The 19,397-nt window shown below is 37.7% G+C and overlaps 1 protein-coding gene across 1 annotated transcript; it reads left to right on the top strand.

Annotated features, from left to right (window-relative positions):
* The first annotated feature begins 683 nt into the window (after positions 1–683).
* efhd2 (EF-hand domain family, member D2) lies at positions 684–18,124 on the top strand. The gene is made up of 4 exons (XM_083553857.1): positions 684–1,259; positions 15,021–15,168; positions 15,264–15,398; positions 16,242–18,124. Exons 1-4 carry the CDS (start codon positions 976–978, stop codon positions 16,371–16,373), a joined length of 699 nt encoding a protein of 232 aa, XP_083409983.1. The 5' UTR covers positions 684–975; the 3' UTR covers positions 16,374–18,124.
* Positions 18,125–19,397: the final 1,273 nt, after the last annotated feature.

Here is a 19,397-nt window from a genome sequence, read left to right on the forward strand (position 1 = left end):
ATAAAAAATAAATATATAAGACAATAGGTTATAAATGCATGAGGAAACAAATAAGCATGATGAATAAATACAGTAAAGAATACACAGAAGAATAAATATTTAGAGTAAAAATGCAGATGGATGGAGAAAAATATAAATTGCACATGCAGAAAAACACAAATCATTATTTATATAGGCATAACTGTTTTCAATTAAGTGCCAAGTGCAAGGAAGGAATCACATCACTTAGGTTTTAGCTTCTCCGCACAGGCTCTGTGTCTGCAAAGCATCCAATTTTGGGTCTTTTTTATTTGTTTCTAAAGCTTTTAATGGGATAGCCTTGACTTCTAGGCCTCTGAGGTCTTCAACTCAGTCACTTCTGTCTGTTTTTTTGCTCTCAGGTGAGGCTGAAGGGTGACTATGCCTTTGCAGTCACTGCACCAGTGCTGTGGAACAGCCATATCAGGAGCACCTTTTTATTTCCTAGTCTTGGGCTCAACACAGAGTAAAAGTAATAATGAGATTACGAGGACACATAAATAATGTCTTTGTATATATTATTATATATGTTTTATGCGTGCATGGCACCTTAGGCAGCTCTTGTGGTTTTCAATGTGGTTTATAAAACATTTAAAAAGTCCTTATTTTTCCTGCCTAAATGTGTGTCGCGACTTTAAGAGGCGTTGCGTGACGTCACGAGGACTGCGTAGTTATTCTACTTGCAGTGCACGCGAGTTCTACACACACACAGGCGCGCGCTGTCTGTTTGAATTGTGTTGGACACCGGAGGAACCGTTGACCGGCGTGGTTAGAGCTCGTGCGTTACAAACTGAAGATAACATCACGCAAAAGAACATTCCTAAGGGGTCTCCTTTATCCCTGTAGACAGTCGCGTGCGAACCGCAGACGTTTTAGACTGGTGTTTAAGAACCCATGTGTTTTGTCTAGTGGGCAGCGAGCTTTGTGAGAAGCGGTTTATTAGCAGGAGACAAAAACATGGCCTCGGACGAGCTGTCAACGAAGCTTCACCGGCGCCTGCAGATTGAAGAGGGCGCGGAGGAGCCGCACGCCGTGGACGAGGGTCGCGAGAACGGCGCGCACGAGAAAACGACCACGGCCAACGCCGACTCAGAGCTGGGAGCAAAACTGCAGCGGCGCGGCGAGCTGAACGAGGGAGTGGGCGATCACCAGCAGCCCAGTATGAAGGTCTTCAACCCGTACACCGAGTTCAAGGAGTTCTCCAGGAAGCAGATTAAAGACATGGAGAAAATGTTTAAGCAGTAAGTACGCGCGCGGGGTGTGCAAGCCATTATTTCATAGGTTGTAGGTGTAATACTGGTTTTGCCATCCATGCGATAGCACGAGAGTCTACAAACAGTGTCGTGGTATAATTACAAATCTTTGTTTCGTTAAATTATGGATTTGGCGAAAAACTGAGCATTTTCAAGCTTATCATTCATCTGTTCATGCTCTTCAACGAGGTCATGGTCATCACACAAACCCACAATCCAAGTTACAATCTCGTCAGTGCACAGGCATGAATGTGGCAAGTGATCTTTGAGTACACAAGTGTTGTGCCTATGCTATAGGTGTGTCTCACAAGTGTGTGTGTGTGTGTGTCATAATTCCAAGATCTTGGACAGCCCCACCCAGGCTGCCTTCTTTTGTGCTGCTTGAAACACACACAGTCAGATAACCTACTTAATGCCATCATTGCATTAAGCCCTATAAAGTGAGATCATTTTGATGCACATTTAGTTTTAGGAGAACTTCTCAACACTGCATTTCCTAGTGCCATTTGCACAAGAAGCATAATTGTCTTGAACAAGTAGTTCCCAGAGGAAGTGTGGCAAAAAAAGAAAAATAAATAAGAACTGTGTCCCAACCTCCTGCCCTGCGTTCCTGTTCAGCTGTGCCCAATGTTGTATGCTTTAATAATTGAAAAAAGTTAATTAATTACTTCAGGGTTTCTCTTGAGATGTAAATTCTCTGAAGACTTTCTGCTGGGTCTAAGGGGACAATCAGCTGTGGTTTATAACCAGTTTCTAAATGTCCCTTTTAATGGGAGGTATTGCACTAAGACTGTAATCGCACTTCCTCTGCACACATCACCTTCTTCTTCTTTTTTGTGCGACAGACAGAGCTGTCTTTGTTTTACCACAGAAAACTGTCCAGTATACAATCAGCTAAAGCTGTGAGCAAAGTGGTTTTTTTTTTTTCTTTTTTTTTTTTGCACAAGGACCGTGAACTTGTGCATGTTTTGTTTTCTGTTCAGCAAGAAAAGATTTTTTTAGATATTGTAAGTTACTGACTCATGCCTAAAAGAGCCAGATGGTGATAAACAAAAAGCATTGATGTTTCTTTAAGGTGATTCTTAAAAAAAAAAACAGCTTTACATGGGCATTTTCTTTTTGGTGACCCTTTTTTGCTGACCCTACTGAGTTCACTGATTCTTTATGAACAGCTGTTGGACTGCTATGACTGAGTGTAGCCTGTTTTCTTGGCAGATTTCATGCCACATAACAGATGCAGAGATCTTTCCTTGTTCTTTTGCTCTCACATGAAGGACTTCATCAAAGCTGTATTTACTGCTGCCCCAGGTGCAGCTGTAATAGGCTTCCAGTAGTAATGGCTCCCTAAGGGTGTTGTAATGCGCGTTCTGAAAATGAGCTTGCAACACTCAATATTTTCCTGCTGCTCAAGTTTATGGCCAGTGTAGTCCACATAGATAAGGGATATTATGCAAGACTCTATCTCTATCTCTGCCAGTGAGTTGATAATCAACCTCGTTTTTAGGTTGTTGTTATTATTAGGAGTTTGACTTTTTCACAGAGCTTAGGTCACTCTATTCATTTAGTTTAGTTGTCCATGCAGGAAGCAGCAGATCTAATCAGAAAAGAGGGGAGTAGCTCATAAAGGTTGGGCTGTATAATCACTCTGGCAGTGTTTTATACAATTATTAAAAAATGATTTAACCAGTTGTTTCCTTGTGTTGTCATTCTTGAATTCACTGCTTCTATGTTCTGGCCAATCTGACATTTGCATTGTTGTGGGGAAAAGGGATGTGGCTGACTGGCTACTGCAGTTAAACTGTTACCAAATTGAGTAAAGGTTTTTCTTTTTTTATCCTGACCTTTTTATGTACTGTTTTTTTGTTTTGTTTCCTGCGTTAAGCTCATTCGTGAATGGTGCAGAGCAGTGATTGACCCTTTGTACTGATTGTACTGTGGTCTGACTTTTACATTTCACATCTGACCCTGTGCTTAAGGTGGCATTAATGAATGAGAATAGATTGCGAAGTGTTAACTCTCAGTGCGATTAAGCACTTTTTATATCGAAGATGATGTAATGATCTACATGTAGTCATTTAACACTAGGACTATAAAAACATCTAATGTATTTTGTAAACGTTTTCTCTTATCAAAATTTTGCATGCTACTTAATATAAGTAAACTTATGTAAATAAGTAAATAAAATCAGTTTGTGCACTGTAGTGTATTGTGCAACAAATTGGTTAGGCTGACTGTGCCAGCTGTGAAACCAACCACAAGTTAATTTTTATCCACTTAATTTAAGGTTTGCTCCATCATATCGTATTATGGACAAATGGATTGTAAAGATGTCTCCAGTGTCAGCACTTTAAACAGTCAAAAGTAAAACAGTAACTTAAAAACTCTTCTGGTCAAGAAAACCTTACTGTTCTAAAGTAACTTAAGTTTGTAGCTGCTATAATGCAAGTGATAATAGGGATTTATTTTTATTTTATTTTGAAAACATTCCATAGAAATGAAATGTAACTATAAAAATGTTTAAAAAGCACATGCTGTTGTTTAATAAATAAAACTGGTTGGCATTGGTAAATGGTTGAGGTAGAAGATGAATCAAAACACATTGTGTTCTGTGCTGTCAGTTGGTTTGTGATAAAGTTTGAGATGCCTGAGGTTAGAAATTAACAAAGGTGGGGTTTGGGGAAGCATGGGTTCTGTATTCCATCAGCAAGCTGTCAAAATGTTTTATTACACTAGAATGTTAAGGTTGTCGCCACAATAAAATTGTGCAGTAGGTGTCTAATAGAAAGAGTCTTCATTAGAAACATAATCTCCATTATTACTTTTGACATTTTGCTGATGTGATATCTTTTAAGGTGTTATCACATTTGTATAGATTAGCTTTCAGATTTGATCAAAGATTGTCATCCGTGGGTTGAGCAAATACAATAACGAAGAGAACACAATAACAAAAGATCAGAGGAGCAATGCTGGTTCTGCCCAGGCTTTGGGCATTTTACCACAAGTTTATTTCAAATCCCAGTTCAGTATCCTACATATGCAAATGCAAGGCTTGTACAAAAATGGCAAGACATGAAGCTTTAAAGTAGAGCTTGTTTAGTTGGAGCATAGTTAGTACAAGTTGCAATAGTGAGGTGAACTAAAGAGAATTTTGCATTATTGGCATGTATTCCAATGTACAGTTTTGTCTGTTAAATGTGCTTAAAAAAGTGCTAAACAGAAACAAGATTTTACATTTTTTATCTGCCCAAACACACCCATGTGAAGTGTTGCTTTCGGGAAATCAACCTAAACCTGTTGCACTGATCATCTGCTTTTGGTGTTGCCTATTAAAGACTATTGTGTATTTCAATCTTGAAGGGTGAATATACTTGCAGGAATGCATGAGCTGTATACCGAGTACTGTGGAATTTCATCTGAATATTTAAAGATTCTTAGTAAATACATATTTTTTTTCAATACTTGTTAATGTTATTTATATGATTAGCCAGATAAACGCATAATCCCCATGGCCAGCATAGCAGGGCTCTGTTCTTTTCTATTAGTGGGTTTAAAAAGAGAATGCAATCTGCTTAATTCACTCTGTGCATATGCTTATTGGCTCTGTACTGTGTGCGCATTTGAGGGGGATCGTTGGGTTCTGTAGGCAGACATAAGATCTGTGTTCCTACTTTGAATGATGCATGTTTTTATGTGCATCAATGTTTTCCTTAGGATATTTAATCTATAAGATAACATCAGAAATACCTAGAAATGCAGTGGCATGTAATGTCTTGTTATAACTCACTCAGTTGGTGTTGGTGCTTTCAAACAAAAATTTTCATTTTCTATTATGAAAGAGTTTGATTTTCCAAACCCTGTGAGTGTAATTAAGCTTCACAGCCTAAATTATTAACAATCGTGTATGTGTGGGTTTCCTTTTGGTTCTCGTTGGAAACGTTGGTTTCCTCTTATCTCGCAAAAACATGCTTTAGAGATGATTTATTTTGCCCAGATGATCCCAAGCACAGTATTTGCTGTATATGTAAGAACAGATTCATGAATATTAACTACAAAAATGATTTGGTGCATTTTTGGGTTGTTTCCCGGTGTGGTGTTTATGTGGCAAATCACATTTGGCATTAGTTTGCATTGTGGCTTTTTAGAACGGCAAATGAAGCAAAAATAAGACTCCTCCATATAGCTGCATCCTAATGTTATAAAAACTAAGTCAAAACCATGTTGAGATAAACGCCTGTTCTGTAGGTCTGCTTTACTTTATCCCTAAATAGAGATTCTGTGCTCTCCACTGGGAATGAAACAATGTGATAATTTTTAAATTGCCCATTTCCTCATTCCTCTATTGCCCCTGTGGTAAAGAAGTCTGTATGCTCTGTTAGATCATGTTCTCTTTGAGCAAAAGAATGGTGGTGTTCCTCGCAACATGAACCTCTTCTTTCTCAACATTTCAAGGTAGTTAGCATTTGGTTAAAGCATAACAAGGTGTCTGGTGTTCAAGAACCAGAATAAACGTTAGTCTAATGTATGGGGAAAACACACCTGCAACATGTTTGCTTTATAGTATGTGGCAGTTTCCTTTTATTTTCTTCATTACAAGCAAAGATGAGCTGCCCTCACTCCTACACAATCCTACGTATGATTCACAGGCCACACGTCCACGCCACTGAATGACTCATAGAAGCAGCAGGCAGCATAGAAACTTGGCCACTTGTTAAGAACAGCCATATGCACATATTCAGTATACAGTATAGTCAGTAACATGACTGTGACTGCTGTTACCCCAACCTGGCCTCTACAATGCATACTGTGTACAGGATATTTATTCTAGCATTCTCAGGTACCCCTCTGCTATAAATAAACTCATGTTTTGAGCTGTCTGCAGTCATTGGCTGATGCAGGTGGATTAATCACCTTTATTTGTAATCCCTTCAGAGGGAGTGTCTTCAACAGCAGGTTCACCTCAGAGTCCATTCATTTTATTAAATGCATACTTTTTTATTGAAGACAAAAGACCTTGTACTGTTCTCCAAGTAATTGATAATAACAGAAAAACAAAAGTAACAGGAATGAACCAGTAACCATATTAATGTTTTTAAATTCAACTTTGACAAAAGCTGTGTGGAATGGCATGAGCCATTGTATCTGGAAGATTTTATAAGCTGTACTTCCCTGTGCTGAAGAATTCTGACTAGTTTAAACAAACAATGATTTGCTGCTGATAGCATAATGATGTAGTAACTCATGGCTGATTTACAGTATACTGATGCATAGGTACACATTAAAGTATCTGCATCTCTGTTCAGAGAAGGGATTTAAGGCAATTTAAAGTAGCTGATAAGCACTTACAAAATCTTGGTAATTTGCTATTTGATTAAACAAAACGGTGCATACAGTAGTAGTGAGGTTTAAATTTGAACTATACACTGGGCTGCTATTGTCCTCACTTCTTACTGGTTTGTGATTGATGTATTTTAAATTATTTGCAATATTTTTAATTCAGCTTAATTTGTTAGATTTTCCTAAATGTAAACACAGTCTAAATACAGTCCAAAAGAAACAAAGGAGCATATGATCATGCAGTATATTGTGGTTGTGCCCTTGACAAATGAGCAAAATATTTCACTAAAGCTGTGATCGTTTTTTTTCATTGCATGTAAAATGCATTGTTTGAGGATTGCTTTGAACATACTATATGAAAACATCAATAAGGAGAACAAATTACTTCTTTCTTCTTCTGGTGGTTGAACCTGCTAACCCAACGAGCAGCTATATATAGAAAAGCAAGCTTGTTTAGAAGTATAAGTCTGTGTATGTTTTGGTTTCTTATGTTGCTGATAGCCTATGTTTGTTGCTTCCATTATGACTGCTTGATCTTCCCCTGCTTTATATGAATGTGTCAATATAGAAATGGGTTGTGAAATGGTTTCCTCTGTAGTTTTTCGCTCTTCTTAAAGGCTGCGTTATAACTACTTGTCATGCTCTGTGAATTTTTCGAAGAAATCGGTAAGCAATCTCTAACTTTTAACTTAGCATGTTTCAGATAAGATGAAATCTTTCTTCTGAATTTGATGGCGTGTGAAAGATCCATACTCCTTCAGTTAGTAGTCAAATATCCCAAACACAAACTTATTTTACATTAAGATGCTTATTATTTAGTCAGTTTACAGAAGATTTGTGAAATGATACTTTTGCATGGGAATACCATATCTGGAATATTTGCAGTGTGCTCTGCAGCCACAAATTTTTTTATATCAGTACATTCTCAAGGCATTTTAAAATGTTAGAAAACTTCTTTTGACTTTCTAACTGCAGTTGAACCTGAAAACAAAACTACTGTCGCTCATTAAACATTCTATTTCTTATACAATTATTTAATGGTTGTATCCATTTAGCTAAATTTGCCAGAACAACATTAAAAGGGCTAAACCATGTGTAGTTATTTGTAAAGTAGTTTCCTGTGACCCTTCACAGAATAGGACTGAGCTCTGAGGTCTCACAGCTGGCCGGAAGCTTGGGACATCACACTGCTTTGTTTTAAAAGCGGCTTAAAATTTTCTATGTGAACTGACATCGGGCTTGACATGTCCCACATGATTCCATGTAAGCCAAACCAGGTGGTCTGAGTAAACCATGACTCCTCTTTGGAGCAGCTTCTTTAAATGACCATTTCCTTAAACATTTTCACTTGCACACTGACTGTTTGACACCAGTAACAGCTTCTTCTCACTTGTGAAAAACAGCTTAGCTAGAAGAGTCACTATAGTACATGGCTTTGTACTAGGTCTATATTTAAGCAGGGCGTTTTCTCAAAATTGGAAAAAAAAATATTATATTAAACTTGATTTTAGTTTAGATTGCGTTTTTTTGGGAGCATGTCTGAAGACTGCATTACTGAAAAGGTAATGACCTCAAAGGTCAATCAACATTAACTACATTTACTACAGTGCTACAATTAATACGTTTCAAAAATAAATTTGAGTAAACGATAATCTGCAAATACAAGTCTAAATGATAAATTAATTCAAGGAAGACAATTATTTTTATTATACCTTGAATCACGAGAAGCATATGGTGGTCAGAAAAGCCTGGGGTTTCTGTTGTGGCAGGGCAGAGGGAACAAATAATTGAATCATTTTCTCTCTCCACTCACACTTGTATGCACACACAGCACTGCACAGAGTTCCATTATACATTTGTGTTTCTGACTGAATACATTTGTAACTTAAGTAGGCTATCTTACAAACTGTACTCAGGCTGCAAGGGTTTTCCCATGTCTGTACAGGTTATCCGTTGCTCAGCAACCAAGGATTAAGTCACAGATTGGCAAATGGAGAAAGTGAGAGTGATCAGTAGATTGAAGATCTGGAATGAAACTGGACTGTCCGTTTGGCTGCTTTCCCTCAAGGCTAAACCTTTTTCATCCATCAGGCTACCTCATTATTACATTTGTAACAGTGGATAAATATAATGTATTGATTAATCATATTTTTTTCAGTGAATGATCTAATACTCTATAGGGGGATCAAAACCAGATTCTAAGCAAAACGTTTTAATTATGTTCACACAATATTTATTATAAAGAAATCAAAATGTAAAATACTGGAAATTACGCTGTGCTTACAAAAGTATTGGGACACGACCTTTCCACCCATACGTGGTTCTTCCTCAAACTGTTACCACATAGTTGCACCACACAATTGTATATGATTCTGTCCGAATCTGAATTTTCCAACACCCATGTGACTGAATGAGCACACATTTCTACGACCACACCAAAATATCTAGTGTAACACCCTGCCAGAAGAATGGAGGTGGTTATAACCGCAAATGGGGACTTAAACATGGAATTAAATGTTTAAAGAGCACATATGAATGTTATGGTCAGATACTTACAAACCTTTGTCCATATACTGTTTGCCCCAGTTTATATTTCTAAACACAAGTAATTTAGGCTACTTTTGCTTACATAAGCCACTTGTACACCTAATTCGGGAAGAATCTTGCACCCCTCACTACAAGTCAGTTCTTTATTCATTTACTCCACTTACTGAATAGTCCTTCAGTATAAACCTTTGCCCACAAAGGACCTACACACTGCTTTATAGGACCAATAACACTGCCAGGTTTACTATTTTAGTTCTGCGAAACATTACACACGAGTAAGCTTTAATTACCTGGTTTACTGCAGAAACACATTATACATGTGGCTTGCACCAAAAATAGTTTAAAAATTAAAAAGTATCAAATGCATAACAACTTGAATCCCTGTCACAAATTATTGCTATTAAATATTTCTTCTTCTTTTAGCTGCTTCCCATTAGGGGTCGCCACAGCGGATCATCTGTCTCCATACTACTCTGTCCTCTACATCTGCCTCTTTCAAACCAACTACCTTCATGTCTTCCCTCACCACATCCATAAACCTCCTCCTTGGCCTTTCTCTTGGCCTGGTGACTCCATCCTCAGTATTCTTCTATCGATATACCCGATGTGACTTCTCTGCCAAATCTTAATCGTGCTTCCCTCACCTTGTCTCCAAAGTGTCCTACATGTGTACATGTCCCTCTGATAAACTTATTTCTAATCCTCTCCATCCTCATCACTCCCAATGAGAATCACAGCAGCTTCAGCTCTGCCACCTACAGATCCACCTCCTGACCAATTACTCCTGCCACTCTTCTCCACCCACTCCACCCTGCCTTCACCCTTTTCTTCACTTCTCTAACACACTCTTCTTTAATTTGCACTGTTGAACCCAGGTACCTAAACTCATACACCTTCTCCACCTCTTCTCCATGCAACCGCACCACTCCACTGCCCTCCCTCTCATTCACACACACATGTACTCTGTCTTACTCCTACTGACTTTCATTCCCCTTTTCTCCAGCACGTACCTCCACCTCTCCAGGCTCTTCTCAACCTGCTCTCTACTCTTACCACAAATCACAATATTATCCCCAAACATCATAGTCCATGGAGACTCCTGTCTGACCTCGTCCGTCAACCTGTCCATCACCACTGCAAACAAGAAAGGGCTCAGAGCCAATCCTTGATGCACTCCAACCTCCACCTTGAACCAGTCTTTCGTTCCTACTGCACACTTTACTGCTATCACACTGTCCTCATACATGTCCTGCACCACCCTCGCATACTTCTCTGACACACCTGACTTCCTAATACAATACCACAACTCGTCCCTCAGCACCCTGTATTACGCTTTCTCTAAATCCACAAACACACAATGCAACTGCTTTTGACCTTCTCTATACTTCTCAATCAACATTCTCAAAGCAAATATTTTATCTGTGGTGTTCTTCCTTGTCATAAAACGATACTGTTGCTTACAGATGGTCACCTCTTCTCTCAGTCTGGCTTCCACTACTCTTTCCCATAACTTCATGGTGTGACTGATCAACTGATCCACTGCCTGGCCAATCGGTTGAAAATCCTTTTCTCCTTCCTTAGTGTCTAAATTCTCATACAGCTCCCCATATGCCTTTTCCTTGGCTTTTGCCACATTCCTCTTTACCTGCTTCCACCTCTCCTTGTACTCCTGCCTACTTTTCTCATCACTCTGCTGATCCCAATTCTGTTTCGCCAACCTCTTTCTCCTTATACTTTCCTGTACTTCCTCATTCCACCACCATGTCTCTATCTTTCTTTCTCTTTCCAGATGTCACACCAAGTACCCTCCTAGCAGTCGCTATCACTTCTGCAGTAGTTGCCCAATCATCCAGCACCTCTTCACCACCACCGAGCCCCTGTTTGATCTCTTCCCTGAATCTCACACTACAGTGTTCCTCCTTCAGTTGTCACTATTTCATTCTTTTTTTCAGCCCTAAATCTCCTCCTTTGATCCATTTTTCTCCCAAGGCATCGTACATACCACCATCCAATGCTGTTTTGCTACACTGTCTTCTGCCAACACCTTACAGTCCCCAATCTCTTTCAGGTTGCGTCTACTACATAGAATATAGTCTCCTACTCCTCCTTTGGCCAAATGAAGCCTAATTTCTACCGGTATCCTGTTGGCTAACAATACCTTTGGCGGTAACCGAAGCCTCGACCGATCTGCTATAGAATTGGAGCCTGCACTGCCTGCTTCTCTATAAGCCCTGCCCTGAGAAGAATAGACATTAAGATCATGTTGAAGATTTAGAAGGATCTTCGTCTTTTATTCAGGTTAAGAATTCTTAGAAATAAGTGACTTGTGTATTAGAAAACGGCATTTCCAACACTGAGCAAAATTATATTGCTAAGATGATACACAATCAAAGCTTTTTTTAAATCATGGTTGCATCTTGTTTCAAGTTCTCATAAGAGACATTTAACACACTGTGTCCTATTGCCCTTTTAGCATGGCATTTTTAATGTGAATACCATAACAGACTGCATATCAGTTTCTAATTGTGTAATAGTGTACATATCACTATTTCTATTTTCAGCATATGTTTCTGATTATTCACAAAACATTTCTAATAACATTTATTTAAGTCAGGGACAGGAAGTCACTCTGAGTCAACACTGAGTTTTGATCTACAGGAAAGTTGATTGCACTCACTTTACCTCACTGCTCTACACAAGGAAATGAGGCTTTGGCCAGTTTCCTCAATCAGTCTGGCTCAAAGACTTATTAGGTCAAAATGGAGTGCTGCTTTTCAGTTCCTGAGAGTTGCACTTAGTGAAACTGACAGTTATGCTGACTCCTTCCTCCTTAGGACTTTCTCTGTTTGAGTATCAAGTAAAGGGTTCAAGTGTTTGACAGTGTTCTGTACCACATCATGAAATGTTTGCTGACAACAGTGAAGCATTGTTGTGCTTTTCACTGCTGCCTATTGTTGAGCCTCCCTACTTGAATTCAAGTCAAGTGACCTTGTGTAGTTCTTGTTGCATGCAGGCAGTTTAACATAGATTTGATAAACAATATGTTAAGTATAAATAAATATATATACAGTTTTGGGTGGCAGTTGGTTGCATTATACTTGCAGAAAAGCAAAGGTTGTACTACTTGCTAGTAAATTATGCATACTGATCCTATTCAGCATTCTGTTTTATACTACAGCTCTGTTGAATCTACACAGAAGGTAATTTCTTTTTAGCTTATTGTAGCTCTGAACATAGGGCCAAAATCACAGACTTTTTACAATTCATTCTTTTTATTTAATTAGTTGCGTTTTATTTGTATAGCACAAACTCATTCACTTTATTTGGCAGCTGTTCAACATAATTGGGTTTTAATTAAAAGACCTAATTGATATTGTGAAAGAGAGATTTATTTACCATTTTTCAGTGTCTGTGCTTAACATTGCTGCAAAAAAAATATGCTTTCTTAGTTCTTAACATGAGTAGCGATTTCTTTTTCCTCATTAACGTCAGAAAGGAGGGTAAACGTGAGGTTGGTGATGGAACAGCTGTTCATATTAGCTGTAATGTATGTGATTGCAGGAACTTGTTTTGGAGGCATTAAATGCAATGGAAGTTTTTTCCAAAAGAGAGAAGATACAGGTTTGTGAAAAAACTTCTATAATATAAGCGTGAACTTGTGGACATGTCATGAGTTAATGCATTAAAAATAATGCATGCCAAATACCCATATGTTTTTGGGTGACTAGAACACTAAAAATAAAAAGATAGAAAGGGCTCAGCTGACTTTCATTTTGATTTTCTCCCACTATGTGGTCTCGCTGATAACTTGCTACAGTCACATTAGTGCTGATGTATCATTACACTCATTGCGTTCACTCATTGTTTCATAGTTCGGAGGCTTCATTGCTCCAGTGATACTCAGGAAGCCTGATTGCTGTTTGTGAAGCTGTAGTACATGATAGTTCTCCTGTTCTTTTATATACCTCTATCATCTCCTTCAATAAACATGCCCAGTGTCATATGGTAAGTAGGATTTTAGTTTAGTTTGCAAACATAAAGAGCTGACGTTAGGTGTGACATGATGCAGCAGATAGTGTGACGGTGATCTGACATCCCAGGAACTGGATTTGAGGCTTAATTGAAAGCGCACACACAGACACCCACACAGGATTATTAGATATTGAATAATTGATATGCAGTTGTCAGACACAGTGCAGTACACATTTAATATGGGAGTAAAAGGTGTATGTAGGGGGTGTGAGACAGACCCCAGCATGGCTCCTTTGTCTGGTGACAGTAGTACTGTTGCCAGCTGTGAAGACAGATGGATAGAATTAGACTCCATATTCATGAAGAGTATGGGCACAGGGATGGGGGTACTGAGCTAATGGGGCAGAAACACCCATTACTGAGTACATGCTGGTGTGCCAACCCACTGCAGTGACCCTACTGAGATTTAGGCATTCATAGTGATATGGTACCGGTACTGTCCTTTGGTGCCAACATCTACAGAAACTGTGTCAGCATGTACATTTTTGATTTATGATTTTTGACCTAGGCAATGCTAATCTGCTTTTTAAGCAAAAAGAGGTGATCAAACTAAATGGGGATGAATTTAGCCAGACTGTTATTTTAATTCAGTAAAAAGGACAGAAGAGCAGAGGTTAAAGGCATGCACTCTTACTTCATGACAACTTCCAGATGAGAGGTGCCCTGTCAATTAACAGTGTCAAAAGACACTTACTTTGTCTTTTGTGTCAGCGGGATCTTGGTTGGTTAAAAAAAAAAAACCACACTGGACTTAGTATTCCCTTACTGTTGCTGGACGAAATAGCCATCTCCTCCATAATGAGATTTCCTTGTTAGAACATGGGATTTCCTTGTTAGAAAATCTTGGCACCTATGAAATAGTGACTTGCCAAATCTGCTGTAATAAAGGGTTGCAGTATGAATTAAGGTCTCTAAGAAACTAGGTTTGTACATGTAATTTCAAGACACATTGCAATCACAATACAAAGTGGAATAATGGTAATGCATTTTGATGGGTTCTCTAGATTTTGTGTTCACATTTGTGTGATTTGGGCTGTTTGCTTTGAGGGTTTGGGATAATTGAAGTATGAACACTGTATAAGTTGAGATCAACTGAATGAAGTTAAAAAATGAAAATGAAGTTAAAAGGCAGTAAAGTTCACACCACAAAACAACAAGAAGGAAATAAATATTTTCATGTAGTTGTGTTTTTGTTTTGTTATAAGAAACCGCTCAGTGTAAAACTTTGGTGAGAAGGGTTTTGATAAATTTTCACTTGTCTTCCAAAGCTTCAGTGGTTAGGCTTGAGAACTGCCTCTCAAGCATATCTAATTTTACACACATGAAAACTGAGGCTATGAGGAAGTATCTTGTTGATTGTGCTTCCTTTGTGCGTATGTGCATTGCTTGCATGCGTGCGTTGCTTGTGCGCGTGCTCACACTCACTAGATCAATTATTTGTTTTGTCTGCTAGTTTCAGCTCACCTCAGTCACATGGTGTTGTAGAAAGTCAGTTTAAGTAGTTCTATAAGGAAAGCTGCTTTAGTAGTATTCTGCATAAATAAAGGGAGTGGCAGTTTGAAGAACCCTAAAGTGCTAGTTTGAGTCCATGTGCAGCAGGAGTCATTAAACAACTGTCTAGACTGTATGATTACTTAATGCATTAATCTTATTATTAAATACTGATTAAAACAAATTCAGGCTTTATGATTGCATTTTTCTTAGTTTTTCTCCCCATTGTTAGGATGATTAATCTTTTCCTCCCCCTGTAGGTTACAGCAAATATTCCTCTGAGTTCTGCTTCTCTGTCTAGGTGTACAGTGCAGAAGTAACTTTAACATTATTGTATGTTTGCAGATATGACTCTGAGAAGGATAATTACATTGACCTAATGGAGCTGAAGCTGATGATGGAGAAGCTCGGTGCTCCACAGACTCACATGGGCCTGAAGAATATGATCAAAGAGGTAGACGAAGACTTGGACGGCAAACTGAACTTCAGAGAGGTAAATGAGCATTTAACAATGTGCTATCTAGAGTTGCTTTTTTTTTATTTCATTTTATAATAGTGAAATGTGATATCCTTCCTTCCATTCTTCAGTTCCTCCTGATCTTCAGGAAGGCAGCAGCAGGGGAGCTGGCAGAGGACAGCGGGTTGTGTGTCTTAGCTCGTCTGTCTGAAATTGACGTGTCCACTGAGGGTGTGAAAGGAGCAAAGTCTTTCTTTGAAGCCAAAGTAATATATATATATTTTTCCTTTTACTTAATTGCAAAAAAAATATTTGATGTCTATTTATTGTTGGGTCTTCACAAATAAAATTTTAAAGAGATTCAAATAAATTAAACAATTAAGTAATAAAATGTTAGTCATCATGTTAGTCATTGAGTTTGGTATTTATAGGCAGTCCTTTTTTTAATTTTTCTATTTAGTTTGTCCTTATGTAAACAGATTTATTTTTAAAAACGGGCACACACAGTGCATTATACTAATTCATTCATGCATAAGAAAGTGTCATGTGTTATACTACCTGCTGTTGAGTTGGCATGTACATGACCATATTGATTTAGGAGAAATTCTGTGTTCAAGGTGAGGTTGCAACATGTAATTTCCACTTTAAACATTAAATGCCACAGAAAATTCTCCCTCCGCTGGATGTTCCAATAACTCTGTGTATGGTTCACCATGTAAAGTCTCCCTTGTCTACCTTTAAATCAGTTTATCTCATGATCATATTTAGATTATTATACACACACTGTACTTTGGTACCTATGTTACAGCAATCATACTTATCACTGTTTTGAGAAGAGAGATCGTTAGAGTTTTCGCGACGTAAAATGTGGATAGAGTAGCTTTTTTTTTTTTTAACATGCTTTAACAAACAAAAGACATGCTCTATATGCTAGGTGTTTTTATTTTATTATTTGCATAAGTACTGGCTTTACTTGAAATTGCACTGCTATGTCTTTCTCACCATTGTTCTTGTCAAGATAACACTTTCATGGTTCCTTGTAATCCAATGGAAGGCTACAATAAATATTACAACTTATCGTTAATAAAAGCTATTTTCTCTTGTATCAGGTCCATGCCATTAACGAGTCAAACCGTTTCGAGGCGGAGATCCGTAACGAGCAGGAGGAAAAGAAACGGCAGGCAGAGGAGAAGAAACAGAGACAAGCGGCGTTCAAAAATCTTCAGTCAGCCTTCAAATGACCACCCACCAGTTCTATTAGAGCTCTGCTTTAATCATCCTCATCTTCCTCATGTTTGTGTCAGTTTCATGTGTATCAAAGCACCATAGCAGAGATACTATGCAATGATTTATTTTTCTTTTTATATAGAGGTTTTCATTCCAGCTTCCCTTCCTTAGTGAGTGATCATAGTGGCAGTTGCAAGCTTGCAGTGATTACTTAGATCCTCACTCTTTGTCTCTCTCTTGATTTTGAAATTGGTGTTGCCTAAGGATGTGACTCTTTGCACTGGACTGGGTGTGTCACTTGCCTAATTGATATAGTTTAACACACCTTTTTGCATGTATGTGAGGGCTTTCTATTTCAACTTCAGTATCATAGTATTCCTTAGTAAAATAAGCAATGCACAGGGTGACTTTTTATTTTAAAGGGAATTTTTTATTTTAAGCTGTTGGTTCCTATTTGAGCATCCAGTCCCTTGTGATCCTCTGTATTCAGCGTCATGCATTGTGACTAGGCTTCATGGTATCCTTGGTAATTGGGTTTGCACAAAACTAAACAAAAAAAAGCCTTGCCTAAAAGAGTTCTCTATTTTTACACTGTCGCTTGGAAAAGGAGTCTGGGAACATGCATGTTTGTTCTGCTGTGTTGGATTCTATTTTTTGTATGTTCTTTTTGAAAGAAAACTGTGATGCCCTGACAATCTTCCCCTTCAAATGATCTCTAACATCAGTTTCTGTTGCTTTATCAATGATGAGGAGTCTCTTGCTCACAAACCCCCTGCACACACAAACATTTCCTGCCTTTTAGTTATCTCATTATTGTTTATCTAGCCAGTCTTTGTAAAAAAAAAAACCATAGTATTTTTTCACACATCAATAAGCCGTCGTCTGTTTTGTGTCAGACATGTTCATACCTTTTGTGTACGTTTTAACCAAGATGCTCTAAGCAGTGCAAAGTTAAAAACTCATCTCCTCTTTATAAATGCATGCACTAACGCTTTAGTGTCAGGTGCCTGTGTGTGTGCGCACACCATAGCCAGTAAACAGCTTTATGCATTTGGAAATGTTGAAATGTAATCTGGTGCTGGCATTATAATAGTCATTTACTTCTCTTAGCAAATCCCTTTAGAGTGTGTTTGAAAATATACTTTGTAACATTGCAGCAAGTAGATTTTTATTTTCCTGCATGGTGTGTAACATCAGAATGGCAAATACGTTTTTAATAACTTTGATTCTGCAAATATTTTACTATGGACAAAAAGGGCACATTGTTGTAGACCAAATTCATGCTTCCATTTGGATGCTTTTAAATTATAAATGGATTTCAGTTGTTTGTCATTTAAATATAAAACTTGTGTGAGACACAGCACACTTTAGCACAGAGATGTGTAAAGAGTCAAATATTTTTTTTTCCAGAAATAAACTGCATTTAGTTTTGTATAGTGAGGGGCCTTTTGAAAATGTTTATTGTCTCCTTAAAATTCCATAATTTGTTTGCCAAATTGTCTCCCTTCACAATGTCAGCTGTTTCTTACAAAGTGTTGTTCTATGAATTAAATGTGAGAATTTCTGTACTTTTAATTTTTGAGGGAGTGGCCTGTTATGCATCCTGTTTTGTTCCTGTTAAAGATATTGTATTTGGAGTCATTGGCAGGCTGTGATGATTTGTATTATGAATAAGCAAATAGGTGCATGACTATGTTTTAAAGCTTTATAGACTTCAAATGTATTTGAGTGTTCTGCAGATTAAATGTGGGGTTTGAGCAAATAATCGTGTTTGGGTGTGTGTGTGTGTATATGTGTGTGTGAGTATATTTTATTTTATTTTATATATATATATATATATATATATATATATATATTAGTAGATTTTTGATACAAACACTGGAGTACCTGAGGGGCATAACAAAAATGATTCTTCTCAAAGGCTTCACTATCAATGTTGATTTTACTATGAAAATAATGTACATCAGATACACTATGAAAGAGGTGTTTAGACACGTGGATTTTCCTAAAACTGTTACCACAAAGTTAAAGGTACACAAATGAATAGGATGTCTACGGTATTCGGTAGCTTTACATTCACTTGAACTGATGATGCTAAACTCTATGCAGCACAACACACTATACAATTAGCTGGCTTTCAAACCCTCATCAACTTCAGTGTTTCCGTTGCAAATGTATTTACTGGTAACGTACCGACTCGTGGCTTATGGACCAGTGTTTTCGAACCCTGCCTTCTCTGCAGGCAGCACTGTTTGTACTGTTTGATTCTTGGATTTTCAGTCTATTTATGATTTCATTTAAAGGATGTGCCAAATGTTCGCTTCTATTATCAACATTCTTTTAACTGTCCCGAGTTCAGTATCAAGTGGTGTTGACATTAAAATGTGACCATTAACTGAGAAATGGTTCATGAGTAGTGAATGTTGTGCAGTAATTTTCAGTTACATGAGAGCTCTAACATCTTTGATGTGCTCAGAATAAAAAGAAAACAATTGACCCAGTACAGTTGCCAAATTCATGATTTTAGTTCATTTCTAAAGTAACTGATCCAATGCTTAAACTCGTAAGCCCACATATTTAATCTTTTATTTCCAGTCCTGAAGCAGGTATGTGTAAATTTCTAGTTGTGTTCAAGTACTTGATTGAAAATCTTGAAAGTCTAAGGATACAGAGGAATAGTATCTACTGAGTTATCTCCTTGATGCTGAACCAGACACAATGTTGAATTGCTTTAAGGCAGCCATGCCTCAAGCAAATAAAACAACAAAAGCATTTTCTAGATTAAAGTCTTCAAACAACTTTCACATTTACATTCGCAAAGATCTCAAAACGGTACCAGTGACCTTGAACCATCTTTAACTGTATCTTTCTGTTACTGCCTTGATGAAGTTGAAGTTTGGGTTTCATTCTTGTGGAGGCTTATTCTTTTTTAATATATGGCTGATAGTTGTCTTTTTTTGTATAATTCATATGGCAATAAAATGTTTACATTTGAATTTATTAGTTTGACATCGGTCATTTCTTTTGAGGAGATTAAT

The sequence above is a fragment of the Silurus aristotelis genome, assembly GCF_946808225.1.
Source record: "Silurus aristotelis genome assembly, chromosome: 11".
NCBI lineage: Eukaryota > Metazoa > Chordata > Actinopteri > Siluriformes > Siluridae > Silurus > Silurus aristotelis.